The 17,413-nt window shown below is 38.9% G+C and overlaps 1 protein-coding gene across 1 annotated transcript; it reads left to right on the top strand.

The window, feature by feature from the left end:
• Positions 1-4,155: 4,155 nt before the first annotated feature.
• LOC306805874 (riboflavin-binding protein-like) lies at positions 4,156-15,606 on the top strand. Its single transcript, XM_079314137.1, has 6 exons — positions 4,156-4,255; positions 5,080-5,237; positions 5,961-6,060; positions 7,166-7,294; positions 11,474-11,585; positions 15,242-15,606. Exons 2-6 carry the CDS (start codon positions 5,099-5,101, stop codon positions 15,482-15,484), a joined length of 723 nt encoding a protein of 240 aa, XP_079170263.1. The 5' UTR covers positions 4,156-4,255; positions 5,080-5,098; the 3' UTR covers positions 15,485-15,606.
• The last annotated feature ends 1,807 nt before the right edge of the window (positions 15,607-17,413 follow it).

Here is a 17,413-nt window from a genome sequence, read left to right as displayed (position 1 = left end):
GGACACCAACAGGAAAAGCTCAGCAGTGACTCATCTGGTGGTTTCCAGTCACTGCCTTCTAATATGTTGACCAGTGTGATCTCACTGTTACCTTGTGCTTGCATTATTTGTTTTCTCTCTAGACCTGTCAGCTCTTCATTTTGATTACAAGGTGTTCAACATAACAATTAAAAGAAACAACACAGAATGTCAACACAGTGGGGCACAGAGGCTGGCGGTTCTGACTGAAAGTGCTGCCATTCCTACCCTCACATGTGTCTGTTTGATACCACCCTTTTCAACAACAAAACTCTTCAGCTGTGCTATAAACAAAACTGATTTGCACAGCAATACTGGAGGCAAGAGGAGCACTTGATTTCTTTGTGCCGTGTTGCTTTCCCCATCTGGTTGGAGCACATTCCCATGTGAGTTGAGGGAACGGGGGTTTAGTAGAGGGAAAGGGGCAGTACAGGATCAAGGCACAGAGGGGACAGTGGGACGTGGTCATCCAGGATCCAGTAATGGCACCAAGGACTTTAAAACACTACATCACAACTTTAGGCAGGGACATCCAGGCATTTTCTCTATTCAAATAAGGAATACCCATAACAAAAGTGTAAATTAAAAAAAAAAAATAAAAAAAGTGTTGCTATTCCCCTAAGAGGAAATTCATCATTCAAATGTGATTTTAGAAAATTCAAATATTAATGGTCTAAATTCAAAACATGATTGCAGCTGGTTATTTCTGGAGTACAGGTCAAACTGGACACAGATTTTCTTTGTCACTTGTGAAAGTCTCCTTCACACCAGTTAGGAGCTGCCCAAACCTTCTTTGTAAAAAAACTAACAGTAGTTGTTAGTGGTTGGAGGAACCCCACAGTAACAGACTAGCAGAATATGAAAGGCAAATGAAAGGCTAGGGCAAAGGAAGAGCATTCTGTTATGCTTTCAAGAGGTGCTTTCAACTCAGTAATAAGCTGAAATAAGTAGTTTTTTGTCCCCTTTAATTTTGAAAAGCCTAACATGGGGCTTAAAATGACCTTTTTACAATTCTAATTTTGTTGCTTTAGGTTGTGATTTCTTTTAAAACCTACCATTCATTAAATATCTGCTTTTTTACCGACCACTGACTCACTCTCTTCATTATATAAAATTACTGGTGCTTTTGTCATTCCTGTGCCCTGTTGGAGAACTAGCTCAGCAACATTTGTGTACTCAAATAAAACAAATAAGCCTTACTTCATTCTGTGATGTATTCCTCATACCAATAAAAAAAAAAGTAGGAGAAATCCTATCAGTGAACTGAAACAAATCACACCTCAGATTCAGTAGCATTAAGATTTGACCTCAGCTGTTTTTTCCAGATTCAGAAGTGCCAGACTGAGTCCATCTGGAGTGTCTCCCCTGGCATTCAGCTTGACTTGTGACATGATACATTCGACCAGGACCTGTGAAAGACAAGCTCTCAGTTCTAAAGTCTAACCTAATGAAAGTCCAGGTCATATACTTCACTGATCAACAAATAACATGTTCTTGTTGCAACTTTAAATGCAGTTTTGCATTTAAAGGAGATTCACTAAATTAGATAACAACCTGTCCTCCTAATTACATTTTTTTGTTACAGTTAACAAGAAAAACACTTCCAACCTCTGAGCATGCAGACTCACGCTGAGACATGAGGAACAAACAGATTAATTTCATTAGCAGACATTGCCATGTCTAATAAAGCTGTAACAGGCCAAATGCTCTAATTTACACTCCTGAAATTCAGTCTCCCTCCAGTCACACTGTTATTACGCTTTCAGGGTGCCAAGAAGGGAAATGGATCTGGCAATTGTCACTGGTTGGAAGCACAAACAATTTTTCCCTTAACCACATCGGTTTTGCAGATTTTTACCAAGAATATAAAGCATGAAAGCTTGCTGCAGTCATTAAAGAGATCTGACTCACAAAGCAGGAATCACTCTGTTGAGTTATGAGATGTCAGTTCACATAGTTACTAAACTGATTGCCAGAAGCTGGGACATTAGAAACTATATTTTTTAAACACTTTTTCCCTAATTTTCTGCCAGTGGCTCATGCCAGAAGGAAACTGCTCAGGTAGCTGACTCCTGAGAGTGAGTGTAGCAGTGTTTGTGGTTTTGGAATAGATGTAAGGGTTTGCTAACACCATTAACCACTATCAATCAGATCATCAGATGACAGTAATTCATTGTTGTGGTGCCTCAACTGCTGTCCATGGCAATACCTCAACATCATCCATGCCTTCACTCAAGCTTCTGAAGAGATAAATAAAAGTTACAGGATACTGATACTAAAGTTCAAATGAAATGGCAGTAGGAGTCTTAAAAGTACAAGAATATCACCTTGTGCTTAAAAATAAGTTAAATTTTAACAAATGAAGATAAATTACCCCTTCAAGGATGGGAAGAGGTAAGAAAATTTCTTTAACAAATTTCCCAATATAAGACATCAGACAAAACAACTGGCAAAGAATACTTTAGAAAAGAGGAATTGAGCTTCACTTCTCGGGAGATGATGTATAGCCAAGATCACTAAAAGCTCCTTAGCCTGAGCCTGCTTACATGTACTGCTAACCAAAGCCAAGTCTGGGAAATCACAAACATATGACAATTTTCCTTCCTGCTGCTAGAAACTCTGCCTAATCTCCCAGCAAGTGGTCCCATTTGGCTCATACTCAAAGCCTGAAAGCGATCCCAGTTTCCTATAGCTTAATATAATTTGTATGCCAATTCAGTGAGCAGAGGCATTACAAGAACCTCCTGGCATGCTGACACCTCACCAGGGTCCATGTATTCACACAAACCGAGCAGGAAGGAGCAGAGCATGGACTGTTTCTGTGCTTTTCACCAGGCTGGCCACTCCTCACAGGGCTGAAAGTCAATGTTCATATTATCCCTTGGTCTTTGCTTTGTATGACTACACAGATTCAAGCAGCACACACGAATCCTTTGCTTTACAGAGCAGCAAGGAGCTCCATGAATTTCAGCCAATGCTAGATCAAGCCACATGAGGTGAAAGCATGGGTAATAAGCCATTAGATTTACTTCATTTTCTCCTACAGTTACTTATGCCTTTTTAAACTTGCCTTAATTAAATTCATTCTCTAAACTTGCCTTAATGAAATTCATTCTGGAACATAAAAATTGCTCGGTTTCCACTGATCTGGAAAAGGCTCTTTTTAGGCCAGCGAGATTTTCACCTTGAGGCATTTACTAGAGCTAGAATAGGAATCAGTGCTTAAAGCTTATAGAGATTGTTTTATTCTAATGCTCATGCCTGTGCACACTGAGAATCATACCACACTTCTACTGCGCCAATTTTTGAATTTTCAAAATAAAAGGTTAGCAGATAATGGCCTCAGAGTATTATCTGACAAATCAGTGTTCTATTTAAAACACAAAACCAACAGATGCTGCTTTCCTTATGTATATAAACAATTGCAAGGTACTGAGGAGTGCTGCTCTTTATGGTACAACAAGACAACCTGTGAAAATGAGTCAACAATTTATCATCACCACATCTACCTTAACCAAAGGTTTATGTTTAGATGCAAATGCTCTTTGCAGAAAGCAGGTCTGCCAATGAAATCCCACCAGGAGCCTCTATCAGTGGTACAATCAACCATTTCTTGTACTGCTTGTGAGACTGGTTGTAAGGTACATATGAGATAGGTAGAGCAACCAGGGTTGCAACAGCAGGTTTTGAAGGGATCTTGTAAAGAGAGAGCAAAGAACTGGGAATCAGGAGACATGGAGTATCTTCCAAGGAATATAGTAAAATTACTGTGTAACAAGGCAAGCCATTAATTAAGCCAGTCAGGCTGAAATAAGAATCATTTAATGTCATGAATTCACTGAAACGTGAATTTGTGGTAAGAGCTCCATGAAACTGTTGTAAAAAATTACTTTAATAATTAATAATACAAGGAATCATGGAAAAATCAGGCAGGAGGGGTTGATGGCATTTGAAATATAGGAGAGTTATTGTTTTTCTTATTCTAACCTATGTTTGTACTTTCCTCTTTATCATGTCGACGTTTGCAAGCAATAAAAGGGCATTATGTGCTGGTCATTGCATCTGCTTTTGAGATAAATCTGTGTTAGCATTCCAAAGGGTCAAGGAACTCTTCCAGGGCAAACAAATTCAGGAGCACTCATGCCAGATGGTGTGTATATAAAGTGGAAAATGGGAAAAGCAACTTACTGTGTTCCTGTTCCAGGGAGAAGTATCACCCAGAAGGAAAGAAAAAGAGGTGAGAAATTACTGAGAAATAGAAGGGATAGCTTTCTTCTTCTGTATAGTTTGTTCTTTATATCTGAAAAGCCTAGGTATATAGAAGAACTGCAGTGCTTATTCAGGCACAATTATTCCAAATAGTTAACAGGAATATTTAACTAAAGAATTAAGGGTTAAATTAATAACATGCACAAAGAATAATGCATTGACCTATGTTACAAGTTCTAGATTTATCTTTATAGGAACTAATGTATAGCCTATGTTTAGAGAAATTTTATCATAAAGCCAAAACGTTTTTGTCTTGCATTTTTGACCAAACTGTATGAAAGAGGCAGAAAATAACAGATCAGATTCTTAAATATAAATTAGCATAGCTTCAACAAAGGCAAGTATTCTATGTCATTTATCCAGCTCAAGTGGTGAACACTACTATCTCACTTGCAGCTGCATTTAATGTGTAATTTCCAAGTGTGAAAAAAAAACTCTTCAGCTTTTAGAACTAAACAATATTTTCTTCAAATCTAGTGAAACATACAAATATCTCTTGGAAGGGTTAAAAGTAATTCAGCTCTGTGGAAGAAATTTAAAATAATTTTCTTAAATACTGAAAATTATATCATGTTTTCATACATAGCCTGAATTATTGATGACTTATCACTTGCCACCAAACCTCAGAAATATGTAACAGAAGGGTAAGTGTTCAGTTATAAACAAATAGGAAGGGAGAATGTGTCTAAGTATTTTTGTGTGCATCTTTGCTAAGTGTATTTTATTTTATTATATATGTAGCATTTTAAATGCAGTCCTTCCTTTTAATGTTATGGGTTCTCCTCCATACAGGAAAAAGAGCAGAAGAGCAATGCTAAGGTTTGTTGTCACTTTTCTTGCCATCATAACACCATCCACCTGCCAAAAATATGGATGTCTGGAAGGGGATACCCAAAAACTGAAGCCAAGTCCTGAGCCAAGTATGCAAGAGTGCACTCTCTACTCTAAATGTAAGTGTGGTTTCATTTTTTCCAAATATGGTCAAGAAATACAGCATTGTACACACCAATTGTTTTGGCTGTTCCCCTAATATCTCAAAAATATATATTTCTCAGTATATATTGTATTTGAAAAACCTCTTTCACTGTCATTTTGCTGCATGCAAACCAAGAGTAAGATTCTGGGTCTTAGCAAAGTCAGCTGTAAAACTCTAATTGATTTAATTTATTTTCTTTTCAAAATTCTGATGCAGTTTGCCTTTCTTGTAGTTCCATCTGCTTAAAAATGTTCACAGCAAAGATTATTTTTCTTTATTGTAATTAATTATAAAAATTAATTGTAGCAGACACGAAATAGGACAATCTGAAATAAAAATTCTATTGTAAGCAAAATACAGTACTTATTAAAATTCTTCAACTCTTTTTTTTTTTATGTTTGGTAGTTTCCAAAGTTAGTATCCCTCAGGATGTGGCATTTGGCAAAATATTGGTAAAATTCTTGTGACTTTCTGGGCACAACTGGACAAAGCACTGTTTATGCCATTCCACCTCTCCTAGCATTTACACTGCCATTTTCACACCCAAAATTATTAGAGCTTGAGTGCATCTTCTGGTTACTACTAAGAGATTTTATCATATTATGGCTCAAACCAGATTCATCTTACATTTTGTGTCTTCCAAATACAGTGTTAAAAAGGAACACTTACTGCAAGATCTTTGTTTTATTCCCAACAGCTTCCTGTTGCTATGCAGACTTCACAGAGCAATTGGCTCATTCCCCGGTAATTAAAGTAAGCAACAGCTACTGGAACAGATGTGGGCAGCTCAGTAAATCGTAAGTCAGCTTTGATGTTTTCTGTGTCCTGATTCCACAGATCTGGGTTGGAGCAGCCACCAGCTGCTGATGGACATTAGGTTACCCTAGAGGTTATGTCACCCAGCCTAGTTCCCATCACCTTTTCTCTATACCTGACCAACCTCTGACTCTTCTCCTCTCACACAAACCCACAAATCCCTACATCCACACTACTTCTGTCATTTTTTCAAGACAGTGTTAATGTTTTTTCAAATATGCTTTCAGTACAAAACCAGATCTAGCAAAGCAAACCAGTCCTAAACCCAGTAGGGGAGAACCACCCTGTACCTCTGTAGCTCTCCAACCATCACCCACCAGTGAAAGTGATTTGTAACAAATAGAGACCAGGCTTCTTTCTCTGTTTAGACAGCACATCAACTAGATTATTAAATGTCACAAAAAAAAAAAAAAAAAAAAAAAAAAAAAAAAAAAAAAAAGAAGTACAGGAGTCCAGAAACAAAATGGCTGAAAATTTAGAATAAAAATTCTTGTAGTCCTATGGGTTTTGTAACCACGAAAAATATCTCCTTAATTAAGATTTTTAGTACCCTGTTAGATGCTAAATCTGTGAAACATGGCAAGTTATAGAAATAAAGGGATGAAAGCACAAAACAATTAAGCAAAAACAGATGTGAAAAAGTAACAGCTTTTGCCTGCCACTCCCAGGAGAGCAGCACAGTATGCGATTTTAAGTAACTTCAGCTGGGCTGTGGGAAAAATCTAAAGATTAGTGAAACCATGAGGCTACAGCACAGACAAAGTTTTATACTATAGTTTTAAACTACATTTTATTATTGCCTGGAATCATTGCTGCCGGGAAAACTCAAGGCCTCAAAGGTTTATGGAAAGCTTACACAAATAGGGCTGAAATATGCATGGAAACATTTGTGCTGTAGCTGGCTGTGGTAATTGCATGGTCAGACTCTGTACACAATGCCAGAGGAATGAGTTTCAAACTTAGGCATTAAAAGGGCCAAAGGATGCTTTTCTGTGTTTTTCTCCTAATCTGTAGTATTGCATCCACACCAAAGCAGCCTTGATGCTCAGAAACAGGCTTATTTGTGGCTGTTCTCATCCACCACAGCTGTGAAGATTTCACAAAGAAAATCGAGTGCTTTTACCGGTGTTCTCCACATGCTGCTCGCTGGATCCATCCCAATGACACTGCTGCTATTCAGGCTGTGCCATTGTGCCAAAGCTTCTGTGATGACTGGTAGGTTCAGCTTTTTAATCATAGTATTTTTATTTAGTTTTAACATGCCTGTGATTCAGTGGTGTTGCACCACCTTTTCTCTTGTTCTGCCTCTGAATTTCTTGTTTGCAGTCTCTGCTTTTCCTTCTGCTAAGCTACTGCCCCCAGAAAAATAATGACACAGGCTGTGAATGCAGGATGGGGACACTAAGATGAGTTTAGTGACTTAGGAACAGCACTGCCCTGCTCTGGGGGAGGATGCAGTGCAGTGGTATTGTGACAGAGGAGCTCCTGCCATGCTGACAGGCACTGGCAGCAGCAAGGGCCTGCCCACTCTGAAAAGTCCGTGTCTGTGAAGTAGCATTTATGCAATTAGCATTTTCAGTCTGAATACTCAATCATTATATGATACATTTTTGTATGTATAAAATGCACTACAAAATCAGGAAGGACATCAACTCATGGGATTTCAACTAATTATTGTAACAAATTCGCTTAATTCTTTAATTTTTCACCCTTGACCTTATCCCTTCTATCATCACACTCTCTAAAATCTCTTCTAAAAGCCTTAATATCAAAGACAATTGCAGCCAACTAATGCTAAAATTAATAGCAATAAGCAGCATAATAGCTTTGAATTTTGTTTCTCCAAAACACAGCATCAGAGAATCACATTGTTTTTTGAGTGCGAGGCACTTGGTGAGACAGCACCCATCTGTCCTTAGTCTTGGGCAGAGAATTATATCCATGTAGGGTGCTGAGATTTTTCCACTGCTACTTATCCAGCATATATCTCTCCCTCCCTCTCTCTCTCCTTTCCCTCCCTGTTTTGAGATGTTGGATCATAAAAACATCACCATGGGATACATAAACTCAGTCAGCACCTTATGAATGTTGTGCCCAGTCACTGGAGGAACTTGTCTGGATGTGTGTGTGAAGCACAAACACCACAGGCTCTGTTCACACTATAGGATTATAAGTGCTACCTTTCCATGAAAGTAATGGACTGTGAATTTCTGGATCCCTTAGGCTGCTCTGAAACTCATGGAAAATCATTACAATACTTCTCAAAATGTTATAAAAGAGCTTTTCTTAAAAGTACAGAAAATACAGAACACAGAACATGGTAGGGTTCTCTTGGGCTGCTCCCTACCCTGCTTCCCTATGGCTTACACAACTTGAATATTATTGACCTGTGGATCCATTTCCATTGGTAGGACTTGTCTTCAAATATATCTCCATTGGTTTGTGCCAGTGAAGGAAACAAGAAGCTTTGGATTTGTAATGGAAGCGTGTGAGAAAGGCTGATGTATTTCTTATACTTCTGTGTCAGGAAATTACATGTACCTCAGGAACAGATTTGTCATGTGCAGGTCTTCCTTGCTAAATTTTTTGTAATCTTCTAAACTGAATCCAGATTATTGACCTCCTTGAACATAAAGACTAAGACCTTGAATTTCCCTCAGTGCTCTGAATCTTAAAGCTCAGAACCAACTACCCAATATTGTATTTGGATATTAAATCACTGGAGCTGCCAGTGAGCTCTAGAATAGATCTAATGGGCAAAATTATAGAGTACCAGTATCTAAAACAAATGTCTCACAACAAATAACATGAAAAGTCTCTACTAAACTGCTATAAAAAGTGAAAGTGTAAAGACAAAAGAAAATGTGTGCTGTAAGTTTAGTTTGCATCTATGAGCTAGTTTAAGGCAGCTTTAGTGTATATGAGATTTATACCAAAGTGTAGATCATGGATCAATATTACACTGTAAAATCCTCAGTCTTCCCTGGGCACTGCCAGCACCTGCAGGTAAACAGCACTTTTAACTTTTGTTGCTGGAAATTGAATGGTGGATTGATTGAGAGCTGCTGCCCAGGAAAACTGACCCTTTTCCAGTATAGAGTCTCCTGGCAGAGAGAGGATCTGCTCTAAACAAGTCCTGAGCAATGATCTATTGCTCCTTTTGGCGTCACAGATGCCTGGCCTGAATCAAAAATGTACTGATGGCCCATTACCCTGCATGCTGGTCTGTGTGCCTGCCTAATGCCAGTGTCAAACCCATTCTCCCACCCTGCCTAAGGCCTCAGGCTAGAAAAGAGCCTGGACAGAATTCCCACTCTTTCTGGTGATTTAAAGTAACATTTTTTCATGTTCTATTCACTGCAGTCCCTTTAGCATGCTGTAGCACTGCTGGTGATGTGACCTACTTTCTCTACATACTATGAGTGTGCCTGCTGCATTCTGTATGTCTTTGTGGCCAGAAGTGTGCAGAGTATTCTGAATGAGCAGTGACTTAATTTAAAAGAAATTCATCTGAGTAGCTTGGGGCCTTCCTTTTCTTCCTATTGTTTTAGGATTCCTTGCTCTCACAAGTCGTTAAACTATTGCTTTTGAAACAGCCCAGTGTACAAGTCATTTATTCACCTGTTAAAGGGCCCTGTGTCCTATAAAAGAGAAAGAGCTAATTAGAAAAAATACAGGGAAAAAGGCTTTACAATAAAAATATCCTGCTCATTGTATATAGAGAACAAATATGTACAGGGAGGATATTTTAAGCATTTATGTTTCTCACATTTAGTTAAGGTTTGAAGAAACAACTTATGGGTTTCTGGACTGCAGAAGTCAGACTTTTCACAAGTCATGACTTTTCATAAACTTGACTTCATAATTACTTCCACTGGGACAAAGAAAAACTCTTAACAATGGAATTATGCCTTGTTACCTGCTTATAGAATAAACCACAGGCAGGTGATAATCATGATTAGGAAACATTTCATCTGACAAGTCAATAAATAGTGGTGAATAAAAATATAAACACTTTAATTAATATATTTTATTCATATTCCTGAGGAAACAATACCATGAATATTAATTTCTCACATTTTAGCTTCTGCTTCCAGCAAAGCCCATACCTCTGACAGCAGATTCAGGGATGAACCCATTGAGAGTACATGTCTCCTGACCCCAAGCTGTTTACTTCAGGCCTTAGTTACCTTCCATCTGTTGTTGCTCCTTCTCCCTCCAAAAAGCACAAAAAACCAGAGTGAAGATACTGCAGATAAGCATCTTCTGACCTTTCTGCATTTGCAAATCTACTGCAGTGTCCAGTTCTCGTTCTTCTTGTGACCACATGACAACCCACATACTTCATTTAAAAATGTAAAGCTGCAGCCCTCATGATATCAAAATAGTTTTGAAACATGACCCTGAAGATTAAAAATGACAAACAAAAAAATCTATCCAAAGACACGAATTATAAATACCATGCTAAACATTAACTTTCTGGAAGCTGTGCCTCATTGTTTTGGCACTCTCAGTTACTGGTATGAATAGTCCTATGAGCCAAAGAGAATAAATTTAAATAGATGTTGACTGATTTGCAGAAAGTAATCCTTAAGAAAGGTAAGAGCCAAAAAGTACAACACAAAAGAGAAGTGGAAGGGAGGAAATTATGTAGGATAATGGTAAGTCATGAGATCTCTCATCAAGTCGACCAGCCAGAACTCTACTCATTCCCAGACTTTTATAGGTTTTCTTCTACATTACCACTTAGACATTAAAAATAACTTAAAATTAAAGATTTTAGACCTATACCCTATAGGACTCTTATCTCTCCTTTTCTTTTTAGCTTCTTGGAAAATGTCATTCTGAGGCTGACAGCCTATTAGTTTACATTATTTTGGTTTTTGTGGAATTTCCTTATTTCAGTGCACATTCCTCATAGCAACTCCCCTCCCTGGGAAACATCATTTTTCTTCTCCCATATTAATTCATAAATACAAACTTTCCCTGCATCTCCTTCAAGTGACAGTTCATCCTTAGCCCTCCTATGTTCTGTTATGATACTGAAAAGCAGCATTCATGAAACTTCCTCCCTCCCTCCCAGGATTTCCTCCACCCAGTAACATCAGATAACCAAGCAGAAAACACCCACCACATGAGCCCTTTGCTCAGTCTGCCAGTGTAAAAGGTAGTGAGTGAACTGTTCAGCTTTCACAGGAATTTAGGTTTTCCTGGGCAGCTCAGAGTTTATGAACCTGTCAAGCTGAGATCATGTACATATTGCTTGAAGATCTGTTGCTAAGCTAATCACACCACGTTACTAACACAACTGCTGCACACCTCTTTGAGTTGAATTTGAGTCCAATGAAAAATGTGAGACAAGTAACTTTATCTTCCACACTAATCTCCATGAAGGTATGAAGCCTGCAAAGATGATTCCATATGTGTTCATAACTGGCTGACAGACTGGGAGTGGGATGAAAGTGGAGAAAACCACTGTAAGAATAAATGCATTCCATACCGTGAGGTAAGAAAACCTGATCAAATGAAGCAGAAAATATGGCATTAGAAGCTGGGGTCCTTTTCCCTGAATATATAGGAGTAAAATGCCATTGGTGAATTATTTTTACTTCAGCAGTTTCAAGCCGTTCCTACATCAGACTTTTTAAGTATACAAATTTTCAAACATTCATTTTTATGTGCAGCACTCACTCTAGGTAGATAGACATTTAATTGTTCACTATTCATTCCACTTGTGAAACCTAAGTCCAAGAAACACTGATATTTTAACCCAGTGGGATTTATAAAGTAAAAGATAAATGAACTTTGTTCATACAGAGACTAAGATGCATTTCATAAGTTTCCTTACACAATATGGGGCTCTACACACCCTTGTCTTTTTAAATTGGAATGTAAATTCCCAAACTGCTGAGGAATTTTTAAGGTTTTCTTGCCTATTTGGTATCTTTGCCCTTATCTCTATTTCACCTTGTCCTTTTCCATCCCATCTTTCTGAGAATGTTTAATGGCTGGGATGACTAATTTTATGAGCAAAAGTGTATAAAATGAGAACTTACAAGACTTACAGGAGCAAGGTTGCCTGTAACCTGATCTACAGACCTTTTCAGAGTCAAGTAGGATTTTTCTAGTGACTCAAGTAAGTTTAGCATCAGAGAGATATAATACAGTTCAAAAGTGTATTTGAATATTTTTGATAGTTGAACTTCACTGAGTCCATGAAATACTGCCCAAAGTGAAGAAGTAAACAAAATTTAGGTGAAGTGCTTAGGGACTGGTAGTAAGGCTTTGCATATTCATTCTTTTGAATTCAGTTCAAGTGCATGTACTTCCAGAAGTCAGTTCAGCAACTGATATAAGTGGAAAACACAGTCCAGTTAGTGCTGGATTGCTGTCTGCCTTGCAAAAGTGACACTAATCAGCAGACTCAGGAAGGTGGCCAAAAACAAATGGGCTGTGGAAACTTACAGCTTAGTTTCCCAGATGTGCTAAATCATCAGTAGTTCCAGATGAAGTGAAAAACAAAATTATAATCTCCATAAATAATCTCCAGTCTCTGTTCAAACTGTCCCTGTTTCAGAGATAGGAGCTTTTAACCTTGAGTTCCCTTGCACTTATTTCTTAAAGAAAATATACCATCTGCATGGAAAAACATGCAGCAAATTCTGAGGTCTTATCACTTGAAGCCAGGCACAGCTATTCCTTAACTAAATGGAACCACACCCTAAACTACCCATGTTTTTCACCAAAAATAGGCTTGCATGGTAAGTAAGCATAAAGATGAAAATTCTGCAGAGAAATTAAAAAACACACATTTCCCATATGAAAATTACATGATATACAAACACTAGACTGCCTTGGTTTGGACTCAGCTCATGGAAGGGTTCTCACACTGTCACAGAGCACTGTAGACAGTCACTTTTTTCACACAGAGGAGCAATCAGCAGCTCTACACGTGACGTATGCAAGTGGTTCTAAGGCCCATTTGGGACAACTGCTGAATAAAGAACAAGTGCTGAATATTAAGGATGTACAACTGACCATGGCCAGTTTTAGCCTTGTCATTATTCTCCCAGCTGGGTGATCCCCAAGCCATGTTAATGCACAGACTAGGAAATTTTCCAAGAAGCTAGAGAGTCAGAATCATTTGGAGGAATTTAGGGACGTGTTGGGGACACAGGCTGTGTGCTCCACGTGTTTGCTGCAGCATTATGATCTTTAGGCAGAATTAGGAGGAAGTTCAAAATAAAATTATCAATTTAGCAAGTAGAAAAGGACAGACATATTACAGAACCTGTGGGACACAAGTATAGGGTATATACATCTCTTGCATAAAGACCTAAACACACTCATGTCACAGGCTTTCTGGAATGATTAGCTAAAAGCAGGCAGAAATTCAGAACTGCATAGGAACTGGAAGAAAAAATCTAATGCTACTTAAAATCACAGGAATAGTGGGAAAGAAAGAGCTAAGATCTGCCTGCCCTGAGAACACAATGAAAGAAGTAGATGGAGGAGCTTTCCTTTTCTGACCCTGCTCCCAATGCATCATCCAATCTCCATATCCCTTCTCCAGCACCTACAACATCCATAGTGCAAGCCCTGGCTAGAGATGATATGAACTGAAAAGCTGTTTTACAGACTACGAGTCTTTGGGGCTATTTGAAATGGACTTTGTATTATTCACAAAGGATAGTTTTTTAAGGCAAAAGTCAACATAGTTTTGCACATGAGAACACAGGAAAGAACTTGATGTCAAAAATACCTGGAGCAGAAGAAAGACTACATATAGCAAATTTCACTTCTGTATGATGGACTTAAATCTGTAATCTTTTTTTTTTTTTTCCCCACACACAGAGCAGCTTCCATGCAGAACTATACCAACACAAAGACAGTGCTCTGAGATTCACAGTGTTAAATCTTTGTATGAGCTGGTAATGGTGACAACCAGCAGAGTATTCAGGAATTACAGCAGTAAGATAAACCCTGTAGGAATCAGCATCTTGGGCAAGGACTACTTGTACTATTATAGATAAAGCAAAGCTTCCATCAGAGAGATGCTAGTGACGTGATCAAGGTGAATCAGTCAGCAACAGAGCCCAGTGGTGCTGCTGCCTGGCTCACAGTTTCAGTTACCAACACTCAGACTCAATTTCCAAGGCTTCTACTCCTGCCACCACTCCAATCCCTAATCCCATTCTTAGCTTTGTTTCTGAGAGTACATGAAGTTTCCTTTTTTGAAACAGAAAAGATTGAACTTCAGCCACAAATACATGCGACAAATGCAGGCAAAATAAAGTGTACATACTGCCTGCTTTGTGCCTGGACATAACTACTGAACTAATATTCTTTAGACAAACTCAAGCTAGGCAGGCAGAAGGTTGTCACAATGAGAGCTCAGCAAACAAGCAGTATCTTTGTTGTGTGGTTGACAGGCCCTATGACACAGGACTTACAAAATGCAATAGTACCAAGAACAGAACAGCTTCACTTGATAAGGCTACAAGAAGCTGCAATTCACAGTTTCTTGAGCCAGAAAGGCCATTGCCCCACTGGAAAAAGAACTTTGGAAGCTTGACAAAAACTTACTTTCTTCAAGCAGTTGCTAAATTATGTCTCTTCTCTTTGCCTGTGAGGTCCTGCCCAGCCATGAAGTACGTTGCAGCAGGCACAATGAGATCCCTTGGAGCTGTGACTCCACAGGGCCGTCTCTGGCCTGTAAATAAAAAGATTCCCATATTCAAAGCACTGTCTGGCACTTTCAGCACTACTCAGATTTCAAGGCATGTCAGAGTGTCCTGACATGCTACAAGTTGTAAAGGCTCTCACACACAGCTTTAACTGTCAGCCCCAGAGAGATGCTGGGCTGTCAGCCCCAGGGTGGAAACAAAGGGCAGCTGTTGATCCCTGCATTTTGTGTAACCACTTGCTCTCAAAACAGGCAAATTACTTTTGCCAGTTGTGGGACTGGGTAGCATTTTCAAACATCTCAGAAGAAATGAAGCATAGCACACAAGAAGACGGTGAATGACTCCAGACAATGTTTTTATAACCTGGTCTTATAACCAATTTTTAAAAGGGATAAATGTTTATCAATTTGATACAAAGTGATGTTAATTCCATAATATTTAAATGTAATTAAGACATTTCTTATTTGACACACAGATGTACACAAATGGGACTGACCTGTGCCAGAGTATGTGGGGGAAGTCATTTAAGGTGAGCGAATCCTCCTGCCTCTGCCTGCAAATGAACAAGAAGGACTCGATTGCAATCAAGTATCTCCTCTCCGAAAGCTCAGAGGAAAGCTCCAGCAGCAGCAGCAGCAACAGTGAGGAGCGTGCCTGTCAAAAAAAACTACTGAAATTTGAGAAACTAAAGAAAAAGGAAGCTGAACAGGCAAGATAAATGCTGGTGGATGTATGTCAAGACAAGAGAAATCAACGTGGAGGCTGGGCTTGGGGCATCATGCCAGCCTGCTTTATGCCTTCCTTTCTAGAACATAATAAATCAATGGCTGGTTCTATTAATCTTTCTCTGGTGTTTTTGCATCTGCATCACAAAGCTCCAGACAGGCTAGCACAGGTGTAATCTTGTGACTTAAACAACTACAAGCTGAAGGAAACATCTAGGGGTTGACTTTCAAAGAGAAGAGGTACAGGCAGCCCCTGCTGACTTAAGGTGAAACAGTGAGAACTGGAAACCTCCAGTTCTCTTCCAAGGTCATACCTGCCAGTAATGCACCAAATCTGCAACCCAAACTCTTCATTAGCACAGGCACACAGCACTCCTATCATGAGTTCCTCTGTGCCTGGGTCTGCTCAGATAAAGAAGAAATCTTCAGGCAGAAATAGGTCAGTAAGCCTGGCTACTGACCACTGAAAATGTTTTTATTTTGAATCTTAAAAACAGGGCTTTATGGTGTATTACAAAAATCCCTGAATCCAAATATTGTCAGTACACAGCATGCACAGTCGGTTGCACAGGGCTTTCACCTTAAGCAAAGCAGTAGAAAAGTCTACTACAGTATCATTTTAAAGCATAATTTTGAGTGAAATTATTCCCACTGAATTATTCCAAACATAATGATCTCTGAAGAAACCAAAGTGTCAGGGACAGCTTCAGTAAGTTTTCTCCCATCAGTAACTCTGTTTCCCAGCATCACTGTTACAGTCAAGATAAAAACAAAATCTGCAGGAATCTCAGAGGGATTTGTGAGATAAAGATGAATGAAATCCTACTTTCAGTTATGCACCCATACTTCCTCTGACATCACTGCAGAGTGGACAAGTCTGTGCCATTCTGTAGAGCCTTTTCAAATGCCATCACCACAGAAACCATGAAAAGGGTTAAAACTGGGGTTCACATTATCAAACTGTGAAAATCAACATCATCTTGGTGCTTCCAAATGATCTGGTTGCCTTACAGCATTTAAGGATCTGTTCCACAGTTAAAACAATGACTTGGCACATCCTGTTTAACTGGGAGAATCTTAAAAATCTAACACACTTTCTTCACTGAGCTGTTTATTTATTGGAATGGTTTCACACAGCTGCAACAGTAATGTTAAACCCATTAGGTCATGCTCTGCTTCCAACCAGCTTCTCAGTACTCTTTACAATGGACTAATTCCTACCAGCATTGAATTGTTTCAGAATGATACTTTGCCACGTCTGTATTTTGTGCTAACTCAATTTGTCAGTTCTACTGTTAGAAAAGAAAGAACAAGAATTTAGTCTTCTGTAATGCTCTGACAGTTCTGTTCTTCCTCTATTTCACTAACTCCGTTCTTCTCTGTCCTTAATTGCACCTGAGTCAGAGCAGAACATTTTCATGCATTTTATTTTGCTATGCTCAACATTCAAGAATTAATTAACCCCTCTGACTGCCATAACACCAACTTTTTCTGTAGCACCATGGATAAACATTTTCTTCATGTTTTTTGTTTCTCTTTGCTCTGACTAAATTACTCTTGAAACCACTCTCAACAAACAACTCCTCCATGCCTAGTTTCAGGATGACCCATAAGACTGGTTATTGCGTGCTTTTGTAGGACATTGGGTCCTACAGCAAGATAAAGAACCAAGAAAGACCATTTTGCTCCTATTCATAACCTTTCCACTGACTCATGATGCACCCTAAGCAAACCATTTAACTCTTTTGTTATAATTACACAGATAATACTTTTCCAGAGATACCATATTTCCTCTAGGTCATCTCTTTTCTAGGACAAAAAATTCGGGAACTTCTCAGTTGTCCCTATGGGACAGTTTTCCATTCTACACCTCCCTGGTCCCAGAGGTGTGAACTGGCTCTCAGGCTCATAGCTTTGCACTT

The sequence above is a fragment of the Erithacus rubecula genome (assembly GCF_903797595.1).
Source record: "Erithacus rubecula genome assembly, chromosome: 10".
Lineage (NCBI taxonomy): Eukaryota > Metazoa > Chordata > Aves > Passeriformes > Muscicapidae > Erithacus > Erithacus rubecula.
Note: the sequence above shows the minus strand (reverse complement) of the source record. Positions and strands in the feature narration are given on the sequence as shown.

Excerpts from the sequence above, each read along its gene's own strand:
- LOC306805874 (XM_079314137.1), top strand. The coding sequence starts at position 5,099 with ATGCTAAGGTTTGTTGTCACTTTTCTTGCCATCATAACACCATCCACC. Across the intron at positions 5,238-5,960 it reads GTGCACTCTCTACTCTAAAT|CTTCCTGTTGCTATGCAGAC; the intron begins GTAAGTGTGGTT and ends TATTCCCAACAG. Across the intron at positions 7,295-11,473 it reads CAAAGCTTCTGTGATGACTG|GTATGAAGCCTGCAAAGATG; the intron begins GTAGGTTCAGCT and ends ATCTCCATGAAG.